The 24,398-nt window shown below is 38.7% G+C and overlaps 1 protein-coding gene across 9 annotated transcripts in view; it reads left to right on the forward strand.

The window, feature by feature from the left end:
* Nucleotides 1-24,398, forward strand: part of Abl (tyrosine-protein kinase Abl) — a 520,947-nt gene that overhangs the window by 346,804 nt on the left and 149,745 nt on the right. For all 9 annotated transcript variants that reach the window (XM_067136890.2, XM_067136892.2, XM_067136891.2 and 6 more), the window contains one exon: nt 23,739-23,874. In XM_067136890.2, coding sequence (XP_066992991.2) covers nt 23,739-23,874 — 136 coding nt within the window. The remainder of the gene's footprint in view (nt 1-23,738; nt 23,875-24,398) is intronic.

Raw genomic sequence — 24,398 nt, forward strand, 5'->3', positions numbered from 1 at the left:
TCAGAACATTAACTCTAAAGTAAACAAATTCATTTCACTGGTACTGTAAATATTTGACAAGCACGCACCAAAGAAACAGGTAAGAATCACCCGCCATTTTTCCGCATGGCTAACGGCCGAGATAAGATCTTCTGTGGCCAGTCATGACAAACTGTACAGACAGGCGCATGACACAGATGATTTTGAGCAGTACACGATTCTGAGAAACTGAACCAAGTAGTTAATTAGGAATTCTGAATATAAATACTCTCAGGAACTGATGAACAATAACAGCCTGAGACAAGAATGGATTAAATTATGCATGTTAGGTATAGGTAAAGCCGTAGAGCAACATGTACCATGCATATCGCTAGATGTTTTAAATGATCATTTCGCACGGCCAAGAATAGCCCCTACCTCCTTCCCTAAGAATTCACTATCCTTGTTACAACAGCAGTCTGTGTATGAGCAATTCTCTTTTAGAAATGTCATCTCGAATGAAGTTAAAGGTGTGATATACTCTATTACATCTAATGCTACAGGTAATGATGACATTCCTATATCGCTTATTAGGGATATCTTGGGAGCTGTTCTGCCCATACTAACTCATATGTTTAACTACTGCCTGACAAACAGAGTTTCCCAGATGTTTGGAAAGATGCACTAATTAGACCCATCCTGAAGAGCTCTAAGTTTGATTCTCCTTCAGATTATTGCCCAGTATCCATCCTAGCACCGTTGAACGTCTAGTTCATACCCACACAAGTTACTGAATACCTTACCAAGCATTCCCTCTCTAATCCCTTTCAGTCCAGCTTCAGGAAAGGACATGGCACTGCGATAGCTTTACTGCGAGTGACAGATGATATCAGACATGCAACTGACCAATGGGACGTGACTGTACTGACATTATTAGATCTCAGTAGTGCTTTCGACACTGTCAATCCTCAGTTACTACTGCAGAAACTTCAAGAGCTAAATTTTGTTTCTTTTCATCTTACCTTGAAAATCGCCGGCAATGTGTGACAGTTAGAAATTTGAGTTCAGGATGGCAAAGTAAGACCCTCGGTGTCTCTCAGGGGTCGGTTCTCGGACCATTGTTATTTGTCATCCAAATTAATGATATATCAAAAGCTCTTAAATTCTGCAAATTGCAAGTGTATGTGGATGATGTACAGATTTACCATCATTCAAAACCGAGTTATATTGATACTGCAATTACTAAAATAAATTATGACCACCAACATCTTAGTGACTATCCAAATAAAAACAGTTTATTAATGAACCCAAATAAGACTCAAGTTATTATAATTGGTACCAGTAGAAACCTATATTCCCTCAAGCAACAGGACATCTCCCCAATGTGTGTTTGAGTCATCAGTCCATAGACTGGTTTGATGCAGCCTTCCATGCCACCCTATCCTGTGCTAACCTTTTCATTTCTACGTAACTATTGCATCCTACATCTGCTCTAATCTGCTTGTCATATTCATACCTTGGTCTACCCCTACCGTTCTTACCACCTACACTTCCTTCAAAAACCAACTGAACAAGTCCTGGGTGTCTTAAGATGTGTCCTATCATTCTATCTCTTCTTCTCGTCAAATTTAGCCAAATCGATCTCCTCTCACCAATTCGATTCAGTATCTCTTCATTCGTGATTCGATCTATCCATCTCACCTTCAGCATTCTTCTGTAACACCACATTTCAAAAGCTTCTATTCTCTTTCTTTCTGAGCTAGTTATCGTCCATGTTTCACTTCCATACAATGCCACGCTCCACACGAAAGTCTTCAAAAACATCTTTCTAATTCCAATATCAATGTTTGAAGTGAGCAAATTTCTTTTCTTAAGAAAGTTCTTCCTTGCTTGTGCTAGTCTGCATTTTATGTCCTCCTTACTTCTGCCATCGTTAGTTATTTTACTACCCAAGTAACAGTATTCATCTACTTCCTTTAAGACTTCATTTCCTAATCTAATATTTCCTACATCACCTGCCTTCGTTCGACTGCACTCCATTACTTTTGTTTTGGACTTATTTATTTTCATCTTGTACTCCTTACCTAAGACTTCATCCATACCATTCAGCAACTTCTCGAGATCTTCTGCAGTCTCAGATAAAAAAAACAATATCATCGGCAAATCTCAAGGTTTTGATTTCTTCTCCGTGGACTGTGATTCCCTTTCCAAATTTCTCTTTGATTTCCTTTACTGCCTGTTCTATGTAAACAGTGAAAAGGAGAGGGGACAAACTGCAGCCTTGCCTCACTCCTTTCTGGATTGCTGCTTCTTTTTCAAAGCCCTCGATTCTTATCACTGCAGACTGATTTTTATACAGATTGTAGATAATTCTTCTTTCTCGGTATCTGATCCCTATCATCTTCAGAATCATAAATAGCTTGGTCCAATCAACATTATCAAATGCCTTTTCTAGATCTACGAATGCCATATACGTGGGCTTGTCCTTCTTGATTCTATCCTCTAAGATCAATCGTAAAGTCAGGATTGCTTCACGTGTTCCTACATTTCTTCTGAAGCCAAATTGATCTTCTCCCAACTCAGCTTCAACTTGTTTTTCCATTCTTCTGTAAATAACACGTGTTAAAATTTTGCAGGCATGAGATACTAAACTAATGGTGCAGTAGTTTTCACACCTGTCAGCCCTGGCGAAAATCGGATGGGACTTCTCCTGTCTCATACATCTTGCACACTAAATGAAATAACCTTGCCATGCTGGTTTCTCCTAAGGCAGTCGGTAATTCAGAGGGAATGTCATCAATTCCAGGTGCCTTGTTCCTATTTAGGTCACTCACAGCTCTATCAAACTCTGACCTCAAAATTGGGTCTCCCATTTCATCAGCATCAACAGCCTCTTCATGTTCCAGAACCAAATTATCTACATCTTTACCTTGATACAACTGTTGGATATGCTCCTGCCATCTTTCTGCTTTGTCTTCTTTCCCTAGAAGTGGCTTTCCATCTGAGCTCTTAATATTCATGCACCTAGATTTCCTTTTTCCAAAGGTTTCCTTGATTTTCCTGTATGCAGCATCTACCTTTCCCAGGACCATACAGCCTTCGACATCCTTGCACTTCTCCTTCAGCCATTCTTCCTTAGCTACCTTGCACTTTCTATCCACTTGATTCTTTAATCGCCTGTATTCTTTTCTGCCCTTTTCATTTCTAGCGTTCTTGTATTTTCGTCGTTCATCAATCTGGTCTAGTATCTCCTGAGTTATCCACTGATTCTTAGTTGATCTTTTCTTCTTTCCTAACATTTCTTCAGCAGCCCTACTGACTTCATTTTTCATGACTCTCCACTCTTCCTCTATAGTGTTTCCTTCAGCCTTTTCATTTAGCCCTTGTGCAACATGTTCCTTGAAACAATCCCTCACACTCTTTTCTTTCAACTTGTCTAGATCCCATCTTTTTGCATTCTTTCCTTTCTTCAATTTCTTCAACTTCAGATGGCATTTCATGACCAACAAGTTGTGGTCAGAGTCCACGTCTGCTCCTGGGAAAGTTTTGCAATCCAACACCTGGTTTCTGAATCTCTGCCTAATCATAATGAAGTCTATTTGATACCTTCCAGTGTCTCCAGGTCTCGTCCACGTATACAGCCGTCGTTTGTGGTGTTTGAACCAAGTATTGGCAAGGACTAAATTATGATCAGTGCAGAATTCAACCAGCCGACTTCCTCTTTCGTTCCTTTGTCCCAATCCAAATTCTCCTACTATACTACCTTCTCTTCCTTGGCCTACCACTGCATTCTAGTCTCCCATCACAATTAAATTCTCGTCACCTTTTACATATTGTATTAAATCTTCTATCTCCTCATATATTCTTTCAATTTCTTCATCATCCGCTGAACTAGTAGGCATATAGACCTGCACTATTGTGGTGGGCATTGGTTTGGTGTCTTCTTGACGACGACAATTCTTTCACTATGCTGGTCGTAGTAGCTTACCCGCTGCCCTATTTTCTTATTCATTATTAAACCAACACCTGCATTTCCCCTGTTTGATTTCGTGTTGATAATTCGGTAGTCGCCTGACCAAAAATCCTTTTCTTCGTGCCAACGTACTTCACTTATACCAACTACATCTAACTTTAGCCTATCCATCTCCCTTTTCAGATTCTCTAGCCTACCACAACGATTCAAACTTCTAACATTCCACGCTCCGACTCGCAGAATGTCAGTATCCATCTTCCTGATGATCGCCCCCTCTCGTGTAGTCCCCACTCGGAGATCCGAATGGGGGACTAGTTTGCCTCCGGAATATTTTACCCGGGAGGAAGCCATCATCAGTACATCATTCATACAGAGAGAGCTGCATGTCCTCGGGAGGTAGTTACGGCTGTAGTTTCCCGTTGCTTTCAGCCGTGTAGCAGTATCAACACAGCTAAGCCATGTTGAGTATTATTACAAGGCTATCTTACCTAATTCTCGTAACAAATGTGTAGGCGTACGTATAACTTCCAAGAAGTAGCATAGTGTTTGCTAGGTCATTAACACATCCAAGATAGTCATAAATCACATCTGACTTTGTTTCGAAGAGCGACAATTATTCTCATCCTACAAATCTAGTTCCTGACACAACCATACCATTATCTCGCAACACGGAACCATTTACTTCCCGAATTTGCGCACCACGTAAAATTATACCTCCGACCCCACTCATGATAAATGGCGTGGTAATACTATTGCAGAAGTCTCTCAGAAGCTTTGGGGCCAGTACAAATGAAATCTAAGATTGAAATGAACGAATAAACGATACTTGTAGGAAAGTCTATGCTTCGCTTCACCCATTCAGAATTCCCCAGTCGCTTCTTCCCTACAATTTGAAAATAAGAATGATTCAGATGCTCGTGTTATACAAACTCAACTATTGCGATGTGGTATTACTTGACGCTACCAAGGAACAAACAGAAAAACTGCAGAAGGCGGTTAACATTTAAACATTTAAAAAAAATTACGGGCCTAAGGAAAGTAAATGTTTTTTTTTTAAACAAACACAGATCTTATTTTATTTCCTCGGTTTGCGGCCTTGAAAATGACTGAAGCGTCTCCAAATCCATCAACACAGATAAGCCATGTTGAGTATTATTACAAGGCCGTATCAGTCAATCATCTAGACTGCCACCCTTGCAACTACCGAAAGGCTGCTACCCCCCTTTCGATGAACCATTCGTTAGTCTGGTCTCTCAACAGATACCCATCCGATATGGTTGCACCTGCAACTCGGCTATCTGCATCATTGGGACACGCAAGCCTCCCCACCGCGGCAAGGTCACATGGTTCGCAGAGGAGGATCTCCCCAATAATTTTAAACAATAAAATCATACGCTACTCTACTTCAGTGACTAACTTAGGAATTATTATGATCGAGACCCTAAATTGGACTCAACAGGTGATAAGCACATGTAATAAAGTACATAAATGCTTATATCCCCTGAAATGGATTGCTAATGTATTCTCTGTTCGACTTTAAGTACAAATAATTCGCTCTCTGATACAACCTATATTTGACTACTGTGACACTGTGTTGACTGAAATAACCTGCGACAGTAACTAGAAACTGGACCAAAACCTGAACAGCTGCGCAAGATATCTTTAATCTGCGATATGATGCTCGTATATCACCTTATTATAAAGAGCTGTCTTGGCTTCAGGTGCACCAGCGCCGTGAACTTCACATGCTATCACTTCTGCACAAAGTACTTTCCAATAATACTCCTGACTATCTGTCTTCATCTTTTTCTTACCTCTCGTCCTATCATAAACACAATACTAGATGTGGTTCCTCTCTTGCCATACCTGTAAACTGCACTGCTGTGTACAACCGCGCCTTCATAATCTCTGTGTCTAGGTCATGGAATTCGTTACCTGCGAACATTAGAGACAATCCTTCTCATCACAAGTTTCCACGAGCACTTGCTGGGTAGATCCCGCTGACTTGCTGGATAATTGTTGAGCGAATAAAGGAATGAATGAAATGAATGAATGGATTACTGTAGTTATATACTTTAAGTGTACTTTATTTTGTGTATTTTAAAATTAAATATTCTTTCATCATCATTATTATTATTATTATTATTATTATTATTATTATTATTATTATTATTATTGTTGTTGTTGTTGTTGTTGTTGTTGCTGTTTTTTTTTTTTTTTGAAACAGCTCTCCAGAGAAGTGGCACGCCACATTGTTCACACAGCCACCTGACTTCTGACATTAATTTATGAGCCTTGTATACTTCTGTAGGGCCTGAAATGGTGCTTTTTCCTTTCTGTTAGAGGAAAAGTAACTGAAAAATGAATCCATACATGTATGCCTACATGATGAAAAATTGTCATTGTAATTTTCTAGCCACTTAATGACATCTTCGTCACCACCAGCCATGTTTGTTTACTACGAGTGTAGGCAGATTGCATTTTGTCTTTTTATTCAGCATTTTATGAAATTAGATTCCCTGAACTTCAAGGAGTAATCTGTTTGTGCCGCAAGACCCATCTCTTGCCAGTAACTTCAACTACTAATGTTTATAAGTTAGTATGGAGCAGTTCCGTTTGTCAGCTGTCGATCCAGAATGGCAGCGAATGGAACGATTCAGTAAGTTGGTGCCAATGAGTTAAAAAATAGAAATTTCATTTCTTTGGAGTTCACGCCCTGGGGTGGCCTGCGTGCTTAGGATGAAATCTAATGCTGAAGATGGCACACACATCGACTCCTCCAGCCAGAGTAATTAGCCATTGAAGGTTAAAATCGTTGACCTAGCCGGGAATCTAACCCGGGATACCGTGGACCAAAGGTCAACATCCTAACCACTTGGCAATGGAAATGGACAGAATGTTGTTGTCCCTATGTGGCAGAAAGCCAAACTGGCAGGTGGACATATTGGGATAATTTGCTTTCGGAGTTAGGATACTACATTTCAGGGAATGAGCAATTCTCTTGGAAAGTCTCAGCCAAGAATTTGGGCTCTCCATACAGCTTTTTTTAATTAATTTTTAAAAATTTCTAATAATGCCCTTGTTCATTCGATGAGTGAGTACTCAGAATTCAAGAATATGGTAGACATATACTGCTTTGCCAACCAGAGACTTCTGGTATATAGTTGAACATGTCATGCATTGTGACAAAATTATTTTTGAGGGAATGTCTGTCATTTCTAAAGAAAATATTTTACACCCAGATTCATTTAAGAAGTGATAAGGATGCTTCATTTCCAAGTAATATCACCAAAGTTGCAAGCTATATGCTAAGTAAGATCCTGGCTTCCCCATACAGTTAAGCACATTCGTCTCCTTTGACTCTGGAGACTGCAGAATGAAGAATTTTATTTTTGTGACTTTTCTACATTCAGTTGTACAATCTATAGGGTTCTAGGGCTTGGAAGTTGTTGTCCTATAATTTACTGAAAAGTGACTTATAAAACGAATTTGTGAAAATATGGCCTAAAAATACTGAAAAATTACCTATAAAACCACGTTAAAATTTATGAAAATATAACATAAAAGGTAAAAAAAATAAAATTTAAAAAAATGAAATCTATAGACATATTGTATTCAGCATTCCGGTAAAGAACCATAGTCATTCAAAGTGTCTCACATGGGTGCACAGTTGAAATAAGGCAAGTATACCAAAGTCAAAATTTCCAGCTTGCATTGGATACTTCATATCTTCTGGAGAACTGAATGCATTCTCTTGTGTCTTTTTTTCTAGCCATGTTAGTACAGTTGTCAGAATAGAAAAGTTACAATTTATGTATGCCAAACTTCCCTTCAAGTCAGAATCAGCCAGCAAGTCTGAACAAATTGCTGTTGCTGCAGAACTTTCCCTGTCCAAAATGTCAATCACAGGTTTCACTACGTATTATTTTCAGAATAATGGATACATGCATGAGGCAATTATATGTCTGGCGTACTTTCACAAAAAGTCCTTATCCTGGAAGACTTTAAAAACATTTTTCGTATTTGACACGAATTTGTAAATTCTGCACGCAGTAGTTCGCACACACTATGAAAGGGATGGGCCAGGTGTTTTACACAAACCATTTTCGAGTAAAAGTATTTCATTGCCTTCACCATATACGGTGCAACATTGGTTATGAACAGTAAAACATGGTCATATTGTATGCCCTGTGGCTATAAAATAAACATGCTTTTATCAAATAGTTTGCATATGGATTGATGGTTCACCTTCTCGAGCACTTGCTGTTGTAACCAATGTACCTGTAACAACATTTTCAATATAACGACCATCTTGATCACTTGTCTCGTCTACAGAAATTTATAGCAGGGCTGAGTGGCTCAGACAGTTGAGGCACTGACAATCTGACCCCACCTGATTCAGTCTGGTGGTCTTTGAATGTGCTCCAATACGTCAGCCTCGTGTCAGTAGATTTACTGGCACATAAAAGAACTCCTGCGTGACAAAATTCCGGCACCTCGGTGTCTCCGAAAACTGTTAAAGTAGTCAGTGGGACATAAAGCCAATAGCATTATTATTAGAAATTAATAATTTTTTTTTTTTCCCAATGCAGCTGAAAAATTGTTCCTGTCGTGTTTTCATAAACAGCCTTCAAAGTGTAACCCTTTTGATGGGTAAATTTATCTGCAATATTATTCACCATTTACTGTTACAAAAATTTATGTAATGCTGGATTATTGTTTTTTGCAAGCGGGATGTTACGCAAGCTTGACAAAAATCTGCACAAAATTATGACTTACTGGAAGACTCTCCTGTACTTTGACAAAGTAATTGCGATGTCTTCCTTTGTTTTGGTCATATAGCAGCCTGTTAACCGTTCAATATGTTGCTGCACAATAAAATGCTTTTCTGCACTCACTTTAATATCACACAACTTACAAAATTTACTTCCGTCAATGGAAAATACTTTGTCACCAAATTAGGACACCAATTATTGCAGAAAACTTCCCTTTACTTTGTTCAACTTTCGACATTTTTACATGTCTTCACTCGTCGGAGACAAAGTATTTACTGCCATTCACTATGCAGTGACGACACGCGGTTGGATTGAAACAGTGAGAAATCCCACAGCAACTTGTGTAATTGGGTCAAGGTCAGGGTGATACAACATGGAATTACAAGATAGCTTTTTCCGCAATCTTGAAAACATCCATTCTGACAGCTAAAGAAGATAAGATTTTATCAACTTCCGAGCCCTAGTTAGTACCTTTGATGACTGTTCGAGCAGCAGATTCAAAACCTGTAGGTGTGCACTGGTGGAAAAAATATCTAAACACCAAGATGGGGTTGTGCTAAATTACCAAAAGTTGGTAGACGTGTATACAACTGAAATATGACATTGTTTCAAATGTCCTGCAAATCGCATCAACGTGGTGCTAGTAGTGGTCCCATGATGTTTCAGCTCAGGTTTGCTTTAAATACAGGTTGTACTGTGCAAGAGCATTAGTTACTTGTGAGATTGGACGGAGTGACTTTGACTGTTAAGAATGCCTTTGTGATGACGAAGAGGCCAGTTATCAACAGCTCACTGCGGTTGAACGAGGCCATATAATAGGGCTACGTAAAGGTGGATTTTCCTTCCGCGTTGTTTCAGAACGACTTGGTAGGAATGTCTCCCCTGTGCATGCATGCTGATAGCAGTGGTCATCAGAAGGTACTCTCACAAGAAGATCAGGCTCCGGACATTCATGTGGCACCACCTAGAGGGAGGACCACCATATTCGGTGTACGGCTGTGACGCAGCGGACTGCGTCTACAGTAGCAGTTAAAGCGACATTTGGCACCACATTAACGCACCGAACTGTTCGAAATCAGTTACTTGAAGGACAGCTCTGAGTCAGACGTCCTGCAGCGTGCATTTCACTTACCCCAAACCACCGCCGTCTGTAACTTCAGTGGTGTCAAGTGAGAGCTCATTGGAGGATAGAGTGGAGGTCCGTTGTGTTTACCAATGAAAGCCGGTGCTGCCTTGGTGCCAATGATTGCTGTGTGTTGGTTAGGAGGAATCAAGCCTGCATTCCACTTGTCTGTGGCGTTGACACGCTGGACCTACACCGGGAGTTCTGGTCTAGAGAGCAATTTCCTATGACAGCAGGAGCACTCTAGTGATTATCCCACAAACCTGACTGCAGATGTGTATGTCTGTCTGAGGCCTATTCCACAAAAGTATGGTCTTGTACATTACAAGTTACTAGTGTGGGTTCTTGTAATGTATGGAGTTGTACATTTCTGTTCCACAAAAGATTGATAGTCTCTTGTATATTACTAGTGAATTGTTACAAGTTTTACAAGTGACAACATATCAATAAACATACTACGTCATAGCATGAATCAGCTGTTTATCTTCATATTCCTTTCGTTGAATTAGGTTATGCTTGCCTCATTAATCTTAATATCATATTTTAAGTTAAGTTATGTAGCAAAGATTCAAAGAACTCTAATATTTCTGTGAATTTCTCAATGCTACAATGTTATTTTTCAGTTTATTTCTTTGATGATAGGAAATTACTCCGTTATTATCACCCATTCTGTTCTTCCGCGATCCTCGCATATGTTCCACGATAGTCTGACATACCAACCTTGGTCTGTCATTTGGAATCGAATGCCGCTAATGATGACATTCGGCCGCCCAACTTAATTGTTACAAAATTGCACACTCTGCATGAATTGTTAAAATGGTGTCAAGGAAAGGAAGTTATTTATTTTGAAGGAAATAGAAAGAAGGAAAGATATTAATTTCGGTGCATTCAGTAAGAGTCTGAAAAAACAAGACAAAATAAAGGGTTGGATGGAAATATTTGATTTGGAAAAGCTCATGGAGCTTTTGCGGGGGAAAAGTTGGATTAATGATTGGAATTACTTGGAATTAATGATTCCAGGAATGTCCTTCTTGGAACATGTTTGTTCAGTATTTCCAGGTCAGGAACAATTTGAGGAAATTTTATATCATTTATTGCAGCTACCACAGAATGTATTGACCTACAGACCGAACATTTTGCCATCCCATGCATATCCGCAGTACCATGGTACTAACCACCATTTCCTAGCCCATGTAGTGTTGTTAGTAATTGTTGTTGAGCAGAGAGAGGTTTATTTTTGTTCGTAGGATGTTTCAACCTATGATAAATATCCATCAAAAGTTCTTCCACTTGTATTGTGCTTAACCTAAAACTCTCATTGTGTTCAAATAGTGTTAAACTGGAAGTTTATTCTTTCCCTATACAGACGGTAGTTTTCATTTTCATTACCATCACTATCACTTCTGCTAGACCACATATTTATCAAAATGTATCTGAAATAAGTATATTTAAATAGCACTAGTACATTTATATATTATTGTCCTTTCACTGGTAGGGAATAGTTCCCAATTCACTAGTAAATTACAAGTACTAGTACTTTTGTGGAACATACCTATAAAAATTCACTGATAATTTGTAAGTATGGAGTAGTAAAGTACAACTGTAGAAAATTCTTTTGTGGAACAGAAACTCTGGTATTTGTACTACTTACTAGAGAATTTACTTGTAATGTACAAGACCATACTTTTGTGGAATAGGCCCCTGGTGATTCAACCTGTTGTGCTGCCATTCCTGAACATCATTCCTAGGGGTGTTCTCAAACAGGATAATGCATGCCCCCATGCCGCTGTTATAATCCAGCGTGCTCTACAGAGTGACAACATGTTGCCTTGGCCTGTTCAACCCCCCGATCTGTCCCTAATCAAGCACATATCAGACATCATTAGACGACAACTCCAGTGCCATCCACAACCGCATTAACCGTCCCTGTATTGACCGACCAAGTGCAACAGGCATGGCACTCCATCTTACAAGCTGACATCCAGCACCTGTACGACACAATGTATGCACATTTGCATGCCTGCATTCAGCAGTTAGGCAGTTACACCAGTTATTAACCGCTCAAGCCGGTTCGACGTGTACGGACCTACAAAACGTAAGTTAGGAGTGGTTTGATGTATACATGTACGGAGTAGGCTAGTGATACTTAAGATGTACACCTGCGCGCCATCTGTTGGTTGTCCACAAGAAGTTTTAGCACGGCTCGCAGCACAGGGTATCATTCTAGTGGGTTTGAACCCCACTGTCGGCAGCCCTGAAGATGGTTTTCCATGGTTTCCCATTTTCACACCAGGTAAAATCTGGGGCTGTACATTAATTAAGGCCATGGCCGCTTACTTCCCATTCCTAGGCCTATCCTATCCCATCGTCGCCATAAAACCTATCTGTGTCGGTGCGACGTAAAACAAATAGAAAAAAAAAGTATCATTCTATGCAAGGGAGTATCTTCTACCGTAATGCAGCATTGTGTTGGCATAAAAAGAATTTGTTTCATCACCCTCGATCGTTGTAGACAACATGGCGGCATTCTCGCATGGTCTGTATTTATCTAATAAATCTCTCGAACGCATATTAGGTGTAAGTAGTGATGAAAATAATCCGAGAGATAATGAAAGTGTTTGTGATGATGTTTATACACAGCAGGAAATTACATGTGATGTACATAATGATAGTAATATAAGTGAATGCTCACCCGAATGGTCATGGACACCTGTTGATTCAAATTTTATTCCAACAAGAACGTAATTAGGCATTTTATTTTTTGCATGCCACCTTTTCATATGTAGATACATCTGTGTGATATGAACTGTGTATCCACTTATTTTGAACAAAATCAGACAATCGTTTAGAATTTATAGCAATGTTTGTGACAGCATGTAAAATTGTGATATTTTTCTAAAATTTATTACCGATGTAGGGTAAAACATGGCCAACTTTTAATACCAATTTGAAGGGTTAATGAGCCAGTATGGCACATTTGTAATGGCTTTTCTCGCGCGGATATTAACCTGTAGTTTTGTACCTTTTAATTGATTAAATACATTACCTTGACAAATATATTGCCAAAATCTCTGTATTCTACATTCCTTACTTCATGATGTTTGGATATTTTTACCACCAGTGCATTTATTATTACATGAGCTAACTGTCCCAAAGTTTCATCATGAATTTTAGTGGTCTTGTGAATTTACATTGTTATACAATAACACTCCACCCCATTTCTTTTTCTTTTCATTCAAAAGTAGGAGAGGGTATAGTAGGTGAAAATTCACAACATATAGTATACCCTTCTACCTGTCCTAAATTAAGCTTGGCTAATTATTGTCTATCAGGGTCAGCTTACATTCGAGGGGGCCTTTATATCTACTATAAATCTTACTCTTATGACATGGGGAAAAAAGTATGTTTATTGGTCTAAGACAAAGTAATTACCTTATTCATCAAATAAAATTACAAATAACTTTACAAATAAGAATCAAAGATTGCATTTGGTCACACTTCTTTATTATTACCATGTTAAGTTTGATTTTATGGAAACGGGAAGATGTTAGATCATTGATGCGGATAACAAACAAATCTTTTCAATGTTTGGTCTAGAAACCCTTATTGAACATGCTATATAAGAGAAAGAATAATTTTTGCAACCACAGGAAATCCCCCTAGCTAATTTTGTCAGGGCAAATGACATATTCCAATAAATTCACCACAGATATGGGACTGTCTCTTGAACCTCCAAAAGAACACAGATTCTAAGTGTTGTGGATGCTTCCATACAGCACTGATGGGACTGAACCCAAGACCTCTAGATGTTCATGGCGTGCTCTGAAGTGTTTTGTCACTTCCAGTTTTTCTCTCTGATTAGTGTTATGTAGAGGATGGTTGCCTAATTGTACTTCCTCTTAAAACACTATTACCGGGCGAGTTGGCCGTGCGCGTAGAGGCGCGCGGCTGTGCGCTTGCATCCGGGAGATAGTAGGTTCGAATCCCACTATCGGCAGCCCTGAAAATGGTTTTCCGTGGTTTCCCATTTTCACACCAGGCAAATGCTGGGGCTGTACCTTAATTAAGGCCACGGCCGCTTCCTTCCAACTCCTAGGCCTTTCCTATCCCATCGTCGCCATAAGACCAATCTGTGTCGGTGCGACGTAAAGCCCATAGCAAAAAAATAAAAAATAAATAATAAAACACTATCGCCACCACCACACCATGAACAGCCGAACAAAATCAACACAATGCAAAATACTAACAACATAAAGCAAAACAAATGACACGGAGATCACCACAGTTAATTTTATACCTGCAAGGAAAAATACACAAGATCCAAAAAAAAAAAAAAAAAAAAAAAAAAAGTCATCTTCTAAACAAGTGTGTAGGACACAAAACCCGTGGATTTCGGTCTCCCATCTGGTCAGTTAACTTCCATCCTTGGTCCGATCAAGCAACCCTTTGAATACTGATATCCCTTTTACTGGTTCAATAACCCATATTCTCTGTCATCCCAGCAAGACATGGTCTAGACATAATTCGTTCCACATTTAAATCACTGCACAGTGGAGAACTTCCCTTTTTCAAGAGTGCACCAAAAAAAAAAAAAAAAAAAAAAAACTTCAATTCAACACATTTCTCATTGGATTTCAACCTACTTTAGTCTTCCCTTTCACAGCCGATTCTCAGCAGTTTATTCCATTTCCTTAATCCTTTTCCTGGTGCGTGTATTAATTACTTCCTTGGCCGCAGCCAGCATTTACATATCTCTGAAGAAAACTCTAATTCTTCTACTACTGTATTAACAAAGATGGGTACGTCCACCTGTCGAATACCTTAAATTATAGGTATGTTATGATTTATTCATTGTATATTAGGACTAGTTTCAACCCTTCTATTGGGCCTTCATCAGCCTTAATCACAAATAGAAAAGATATATGTAATTTACAATCACCAAAACCTGATATATCACATTGGTTTGTCTTAACTTATTGATACAACATGCTATGATCACTGCAGCTCTGATGACGTCGCACAAATAGGTGAATAGTTTCAGGTCCGACCCGCGCATTGCAAGCACACATCAGTCACATCTGTGTTTTGTAGTTAAGAATGTCCACCAGCGTAATGGTTAGCACAATTCCTGTAACTGCCATTCTCGGGAGCCTGAGTTTGATTCCCGGTATTGTATTGCCAGAGATTAACAAATGGCACGATGGTTGATTTGCATTAAAAATGGTACATGCAACTCCCTTCTACTGGGGGCCTGTTTAAAAAAGAACTGCACCACCTTGGGATGAGGAAACGAGTTTACTTTAATTAAGACATATTCACGGTTCTCACTAGGCCTATTTATACATGCAGGCGAGATCATTAAGAAAGTGATCGTTAAATCTCTCGTAACTCGGGCCAGTAGCAGGTTCTTTGGGAGAGAAGTAGGTTTAAAAAGTGACGAGCAATCCAGTCACAATTGTTTTACTCGCCAACGTACCTAACAAATACTGTAATCATAATATTGATTTTTTAATGTCACCACTTGCTTTCAATGATTTTTGGCGACACCAAACAAAATATACTAGGGTATGCGTTAATAAAAAACGAGAGACAACGAACGTACGAAATTAAACATTATGATAATAAAACGCAATACCGCCACATCTGTAGATGTCCATAAATGTGGCAAAGTTTCCTGTAATTTGTTTTTAATCTTTCAATCGTGAAACTTTTGGCACTATCCGGGCGATACTATACCTAACCTAAACAATGTGATCTCTCGTATCTCATTGTCAGCTGTTTATGTAAATCCTGATGTAATAAATGTAGAGAACAACTATGAAATATACTTAAAAATAAGGGTCTGGCTTTCAACAGCCGCAATTATCAAAAGAATGTTTCCAATCATTGTTTTACATTCGGAAATACAACTCGTAAAATACGCTAGTTATCAGCTGGTGGTTTGGCAGCTTTCAACAACATGGCTATATTCAGAAAGATTGGCTTCTGCTACACATACACCAGCTGGGAATATCAGAGACCATCCCTAGAAACCATTTGGAAATAGCTGCACACAGTTTGGACTCTATAGTTGGGAACAAAACCATTTTGAAAAGGTTCAAAAAGACGGGACCGCGAATGCTCTTGATCTTGATTGCAGTGCATGGCTGACGAGATTGCAGTGAAGATGATGTCACTTGGAATGACAACACGCCGGTAGCAGGGAAGTTAGCGGCGGAAGACAATTAAAATGAAAACAGTGATCAGGTTTACTGTGTGGTAGTCCTGCTGCTCATCTGACAGAGACAAATGATTGGCCATTAAGTTATTTTGAGTGAATATTGCATAATATGATAATATGATACCCTTATCCTTTTTCTCTACGGGGTCGAGTATGAAGTGAGACAAATCATCGTAGCAAGTATTTTTCAACCGTATGTCCTTCCTGACATTGATCTCATCAGAGGATGAAACGAATGACGTGATAAGAGTATCTAAAATGGATTCTATTTACTTTATATGTAGGCCTAAAAGTCATGTTCACCATATATTGACTTTTTTACATTTAGAAATTCTGCCTTCCAACGAAAGTAGCCAGTATAACTTAACATTCATAGGGTTGTTAAAGAACAGTGTAGAATGTCTACATGTACAATTTATGGCTCTTTATAGCCTAGAAGTCATGTGCTCGCTGCACAAAATTTGAGGTTATCACATATCGGACCCTGCTTTATTTGTTCTTTGGCTGTACAAGTGGGGGTGGGGGGGGGGGGGAGAGAGGTCTAATACGCAAGTAAATATCTGTTTCCTTGTCATGGCGTGTCAGTCCGTTATGGGCTGTCCATGCTGAGTTAGCCCATCACAAGGCTGGTGACAGCAGTTGACTCAGTCCCAGCTTCCTGGTGGGTCGTCTATTACTATGAATTGGTTCCTCTAGTCTGAGTTCTCCATTCACCACTCTTACTGCTTAAATTGTTCAATTGATTCTTATTTAATTAGCTATTATCTCTGTATTAAAACGGAGAGCGACATACGTACCCCGCAACTTCACCACGGATAAAGACCCACACTCTTGGTTTCCTCCTGTAATTAAAGACTCGTCTCTCTCCACCACGCCAGGGGCATCCCCTAGATATATTACAGTTTCCTTTGTACAACGAACTAGCTGGTATCCTCAGTCCTTTACATAGATCGCAGATCAATTTGACTCTTAATATTACCACATTTTATGATCCGATAATTCAAGATTATTCCCGTTTCAAATTTCCATCTACTGAGATTCACCGGAATCAGCCTATCACTTGAGATCTCTCCTATTTCTATGATCCTGCCAACCCTGTGTTGGATCAAATTTTCCGTCCAGCAGTTGGCTGTGGGAGTGCCGTCTAACCTCACGTGTCCCCTCTCTCAACTTGGCTTTGTTTAAACGAGGGAAGAAATTGAGACTATCTCCATTGAAGCTTGACGGTTCGCACCCTGGGACGGATATGTAATACACCAAATGCTTGCCAAATTTAGTCCTGGGGTCGCTCCTTGGTATGTTCCATTAAGTTATGTTGACTTAATTTAAAAACAGTAAAAGGAACATCTAGCATCTTTAAATCAACATGTAAATTGATATTTAAATGTATACTCTGCCATGTTTTCCCGCGTGTTAGACTCCCTTTGTTTCCCGCTTTGATAGCTGCAGAAAGTGAGGTGCGGTCCAATATGGGATAGCCTCCTATTTTTTCCAGTGACTTGCCGGCTCCATGGCTAAATGGTTAGCGTGCTGACCTTTGGCCACAGGAGTCCCAGGTTCGATTCCCGGCAGGTTAATTCCGCTGGCACTGGGGCTGGGTGTATGTGTCATCTTCATCATCATTTCATCCTCATCACAATGCGCGGGTCGCCTACGGGCGTCAAACCAAAAGACCTGCATCTGGCCAGCCGAACTTGTCCTTGGGCACTCCGACACTAAAAAGCCATACACGTTTTTATTTATTTTTTGTCCAGTGACTTCTGGCTATAAAGAACTATAAATTGTACATGTATGTATTCTACACTATTCTTTAATAAATTTGTGATTGATTTCTGAGTCGTACTGGCTATCTTCGCTGAAAGGCAGCATTTTTAAATCTGAAAAATAAAGAAGACAAATAGTGAACACATGACTTATAGGCCTACGTATATAGTAAATTTAGTCAGTTTTACTCTTATATCATTTGTTTTATCTCATTAACTCCTCTAATGAAATTGACATCAGGAAGGGCAACTGGTCGTAAAAACTTCCTATGAGGTTCATCTTGCTTCATACTTGACCTCATAGAGAAAACAGCTGAGGTTTGGACGTACAGTTTTATTTATCGTATTATGCAATATTCCCTTAATGGCCAGTCGTTTGTCTCTGTCATTTGAGCAGTAGGGCTATTACACAGTAAACCTAATCACTGCTTTTATTTGAATTATCGACGTCTTGTCCTTCCAACTTCCCTGCTACTGGCACTGTTGTCATCACAAATGATATAATTTTCACTGCCATTGATAGCATTTGAGATCCTGGTCTTTTTGAAACTTTTAAAAATAGTTTTGTTCCTGATTATAGAGTCCAAACTATTAGAAATCTATTTGGGAATAATTTGTAGAGACAGTCTCTGTTATTCCCAGTTGGTGTATGTAAAGCAGAAGCTACCCTGTACTGTACTGTAGAAAGCATGCCAACCCATCAGCTGATTGCTTGTGTATGTTACGAGTTGTCCTTCCAAATGTAATACATAGTGACTAGAAGCATTCTTTGGATAACTGTGGCTGTTGAAAGCCAGACCTTTATTTTTAAGTATATTTCATGCTTGTTCTCTACATTCATCACATCAGGATTTACCTAAACAGCTTTAACTGAGATAAGAGAGGCCTCATTGTTTATATTAGGTATGCTATCAAGTGCCATAAGTTCCACAACAAAAAAATGTAAATAAATAATAGGAAAGCGTGCCACATTCATAGAGGTAATGCATTTCATTATCATAACATTTTATTTCATACATTTGTCGTCTCCATTTTTTAAACTCTCAGTATGTTTTGTTCGGTATCTCCGAAAATTGCAAACTAGTTAGTGTGACATAAAGCCAATAACATTATTATTATTTCTATTTGTTAGGCATGTTAATGAGTAAAACAGTCATTATGACCGAGTTATTTTTATCATGTTTTAAACCTACTTCTGTCCAAAAATTACCTATATTGTCCTGAGTTATGATATTAAACAATCACTTTGTTAATGATCTCACCCACTATATTAATAGCAACAACCATGAATAGTTCTTAACTAAAGTAAACTCATGTCCCCTTCCTTAGGTGAGCTGCATGTTCTATTTTGCCACATATCAACCTTCCTGTCATTCTTACATCTCTGACAGAACTGGGAATCAAACTCAAGCCCCCGAGAATGGCAGTTAATTGTGCTGTTACACTCACGGACCTTCTCAGGTAGAAAACAGACGTATCAAATGACTGATGTGTGCTTCCAATGCATGGGCCAGACATACAAAAAAGCTATGTATTTGTGCGACTTCATCGGAGCTGTGGTATCCTACGGAGGCAGACATTTCTTAACTACGAAGTTTGTTTGTATAATCTGATGGAAGCCTCTGGCACAATGATATCCTTCTCCACAAACTTGGTCCATTTTTGCGCATAAAGCATTCTGACCAACCTTAAATGCTTTAAAATCCTTTCCTGCGGTACCAAGACTTTGCGTAATTTCATGCCATCATTTCATGATTTACGGCATTGCTATGTGTCCCTCTTTTTTTTTTCTTTAACCAACTCCGGAACTCTTACGTCCACATTTTTGTATTTTCCTTTCTTCTCACCGTGAAAGGAATTATATGTGTCTTCTTTATTTTCTGTCACAATAATTTGTCTCTCTAATTATGCCAGTAGTGGATTATACACACCAGGCAAATGCTGGGGCTGTACCTTAATTACGGCCACGGCCGCTTCCTTCCCATTCCTTTCCTATCCCATCATCACCATAAGACCTATCTGTGTCGGTGTGACGTAAAGCAAAACAGGAAAAAAAAAATTATACATGGCTGCACCTTTTATGTACAACTTGCTGCTCTTGCTCGGTTTTCTGCAGCATGATCTAACACATTCAACTTGATGAATGCTGTAAAATGTGTTCTCTTCTCATTTTCACTCCTGCTTGTGTACTGGACACTTCCTAATGACACACTACAAATACAAGCTGCCGCATGGGATGCAGAGTTCAGAAGCTGGAAGGGCATTGAGAAATCCAGGGTAGAGGAAGAGAGTAGCCGGCCAATGCACAGGTGTTACAGAAGCATGGGTTTTACTGTTAACTGAAATATTGCACTTCCTGGCTTGTCACTTGTAAGATAGAGGGGGAGAGTGAGTGAGAGAAAGTGTGTGTGTGTGGGGGGGGGGGGGTGGCAGAGGGGGGGGGGGGGGGTAATAGGAAAGTAAATACAGTACCTTAACAGGAAGAACTTGACAAATTCTGATCTTTAAAATTAGTGTAAAGGTTTGATTTCATGAATCACTAGTACTATTAATTGATTGTGTGTGGCCTACGGAGAGGTCTGTTGCAATTCATTCTATTTGGCACCCATGGGCGACCAATGCATCTGGGTGTGGTAATAGTTATGATAATCAAGTAGGGAGAGGGTGAAATCTGGGGTCGGCACAGATCCTACTCCTATTGAATAACACCAAGGGGTCTGCTCAAGCTGAACATCTCCACAAAGACTCACATGGGATGCTGTCAGTTGGTACAATTATTTTATTCACATCTATTTACAAATTGAACACACACATAACCTTAATCACTACTGTCACAAACAAAACACTCACATTGCAAGCCGCCATTTAAAAAAACAGCTGGCTGTCGCTTCAATATGGAGACTGCAACCATTACATGTCTTGAGGTCACGAGTATATTCTTGCTACACCATAACCCTACTGAACAATAACTCTCCAACCAATAACTCCCTTGTCACCGTCAAGATCGTCTCCTTATATATGTGCCAGGCCAGGCATTTAGAAGGCTACTTTACAAAATAAACCATCTCGAAAATTCGAGAATGTCTAACACATAGATTATAATGTACAGAATATTATTTTTTTTCTTTTTTCTTTACGTCGCACCGACGCAGATATGTCTTACGGCGACGATGGGACAGGAAAGGCCTAGGAATTGGAAGGAAGCGGCCGTGGCCTTAATTAAGGTACAGCCCCGGCATTTGCCTGGTGTGAAAATGGGAAACCACGGAAAACCATCTTCAGGGCTGCCGACAGAGGGGCTCGAACCCACTATCTCCCGATTACTGGATACTGGCCGCAATTAAGCGACTGCAGCTATCGAGCTCGGTATAGAATATTCTCTATTGTTCTTGTCTACATATACCATTCTGGAAGTTACATTGTGTTTCACAATTATGGATTACAAATCATATATTCAGGTAAGAATAAATTATATAATATTAATATACAGGTATTTGCATTAACTCTTACCACTCGCCTGTTGGCTGAGGCCCGTTCCGGTCACATGTCGGGGGTGACCCGACATGACATTTTATCGCCCACTGCTCGTCTGCCGTCTCTTACCCGACAAAAAATTCACAATGATATACTGTACTGCCATCTTTTGGTTCAGTGTGGAACTTTGTAGAATCCAGATACTATTTGACAGTCAGTCAAAAATCTATTATTTAGATGGCAGTGTAGCCGTCAGCTGTCCACTCACGCACACAAAAGCTCGAGCGATAGTAAACAAACATGGTCACCATGTGCTCTTCTAGTCATATATATGTTGTATATGTCAGGGAACACACAAAACCACAGTATTTTCGCAACTCTGCCTCTAATGAATATATCTAATAGCATTTCAGGATGCCTAAAAGTGAACTGAAGATGGTCGGTTTGTGTACCGTAACCCAACATGTACCTGATGCTGACGACTGGCACAATTATAAATCAAACAGATCCAGATTTCAAAAAATCGCCGTTTACAGTGGTTTTAGCCTACAAACTACCGCGAGGTATGAAATCACAGACATAATAGAGGTTTTCAGTTGATTTTCAGCGATAATTTGTACACTGATATTATTAAGGAAACCGATCGGTGTGCGGTGATGATGATGATGATGATGATGATAATGATGATAATAATAATTCAAATGCAAAATAATTTGTCTTAAATTCCACATATTGCTTTTATTTGCTTCAGTATAGCTTGCTGTAAACGTGTATAGCCTAACTACATCATTTAAAAGTAAGTGCTATCTCCAAAATCGTGAAACATTAATACAGGTCATATAAGATAAAAATTTACTTATAAAATACGAGTAGTAGAGACAACACAGAGAACTTTAATTCGAGGGGTAAGGGTTAACTGAACTCGTATGAATATTTATGTACAGCACATGTTTCATGACATAACCTCACAAACAGCATGATCATATCATATGTACTTATGATGTGATAATAATAATAATAATAATAATAATACTAAATGGATGTAACACTTCATAGCTAAACATACAAGTAATAATAATAATAATCATCACTGTAAAATAATAATAATAGTAATAATAATAATAATAATAATAATAATAATAATAATTCGAGCTCGATACTTGTATTATTTGCACGTTATAAATTTCATATTAGAGCCCGTATTGTGAAAGTATCAACTTGTTAAAATTTAGATTTTATAATTCCACCTTTACAATACTGTAATTGTCTTTATTACAAAGACTACATTAAATTACACTCGTGAAACATGTTTCGTCCTCTTATAGGACATCTTCAGTCACAAATACAAATATATAACATTAAAAATAAGGCGAGGACACATTAAAATAAGTAAATGCAAAGTCTTTGTATACTGTGACATGGCGTGATAGCGTCTTGTCAATCTTCAATGTTAAAATTGTGCGGTGTAAACATGATATGAAGCATGAAGTCCAATTAAAATCATATGTTAAAACTGTTGTTCAAAACAATGAATTGTCAATTATAAAACTCCGTAAGTGGCTATGCAAATAAAATGATGTGCATATTGTACATAAAACAGTGTTGTGGTGATGCCACATTGTAATAGATTTCTTGATTAGGAGGTGGAGTTATACTGATGCACGTTGAACCTGATTGTGTGTTGACAATAGGGGCCTAAAAAGAAAAAGAAAATATGAATGAACTGAAGAATAAAATGCCGTTAAAATGTGAACTAAGTGCCCATCCCGTCACTCACCTCCTTGCCCGTCCTACATCGATCAAGTGAAAACCTCTATTCTGTCTGTGATTTCATGTATTATTTACTGGTGGGTGAGAGAATATTGTTTTCAAGTTATATCTATCTGTCGCAGTTGTGTTAAGCTTAAAGTCTCCATCTGACAGACGAATTACATCAACAGCATCGTATGGTCTCACTCCATATAACACTGCAGAGAGGTTTCGAATCAAACCTTGGCTTTTGGCATGCAATCTAATGACAAATTGTATGCCACCACCTCTCCTTCCCTTTCCTTCTCTTCCAGCCAACATTCTGATGGTGATTTAAAAAAAAAAAAAAAAAAAGTACTAGGATGACCTCATGACTGTCCAGGGAATGAAAGAGGGTGGTTTTTTTTTAGTGTTATCTAGTATGTGTGAAAATGTTTGTACTTTGCCACATTATTCTTTGGCCTTGAGCCTGGAATACTAGTTTCCCTACTTGAAGTGGCCTTTACAAGGATATCATTCTCAAACTACAGAAGAAATGCTTACAAACCAGAAACAGCATTGCAAAGACTCCTGTGAAAGGAAAACAAAGTTTTTAGGTCAGTTGTTTGATTTTTTTTTTATCCTTTTGTTTTTCTAAATAAAATTATTGATAATGTGATAGAATTAATGTGGCAGCCTTGTACTCATTGTGACTTGTTTATAGATGGTGCTGGTGCTGTTACCAAACTGAGTACATTCACTGGTGGTCCTGTCCTGTCAAGTAAGAGCAATATAGTACAGTTGCGTCGACCAACAAATCGGAAGGGGAAACAGGCTCCTGCGCCTCCTAAGCGTACCAGGTAGGGGTAGATAACATCTTGTAACTTAGTACAGAATTTCATTTAGAGGAAATTATATTTCAGGTCATTGAAAGGTAGATTGGTGATTGAATTTCATAGCAATGAACCTTTAAAAGTTATACCAAAGTTGCAAGTGAGAACGTAATGGGAAGGTTACATAAATACAGTAGTAGAATTATAATGGGATTTAGGAAAATTATTCTCTGACTAGGTAGTATTTTGTCTATTTATAAATAGGAAATAGGATGTGTTTTTTATGTATAGGATTACAAGAAAAAAAATTTAGTTCATCAGAGGTTAACAATAATATGACAATTCATAGTAGTTAATGGAGTTTGGCAGCTTCTTTTTTATTATATTTTAATTTTTTTAAATTTTATAGATATATACACATTTTGTGCATTCACTGTCTTAATACGAGTGAATTGTTTTTGGCTGATGTAGTATCAATGATTTTTGACTTCTCACCTTTCTTACTGCCTCAGAAGAAATTATCGTCCCATAAAAAGGAGAGTAATGAATTC

This window comes from Anabrus simplex, chromosome 1 (assembly GCF_040414725.1).
Source record: "Anabrus simplex isolate iqAnaSimp1 chromosome 1, ASM4041472v1, whole genome shotgun sequence".
Classification (NCBI taxonomy): domain Eukaryota; kingdom Metazoa; phylum Arthropoda; class Insecta; order Orthoptera; family Tettigoniidae; genus Anabrus; species Anabrus simplex.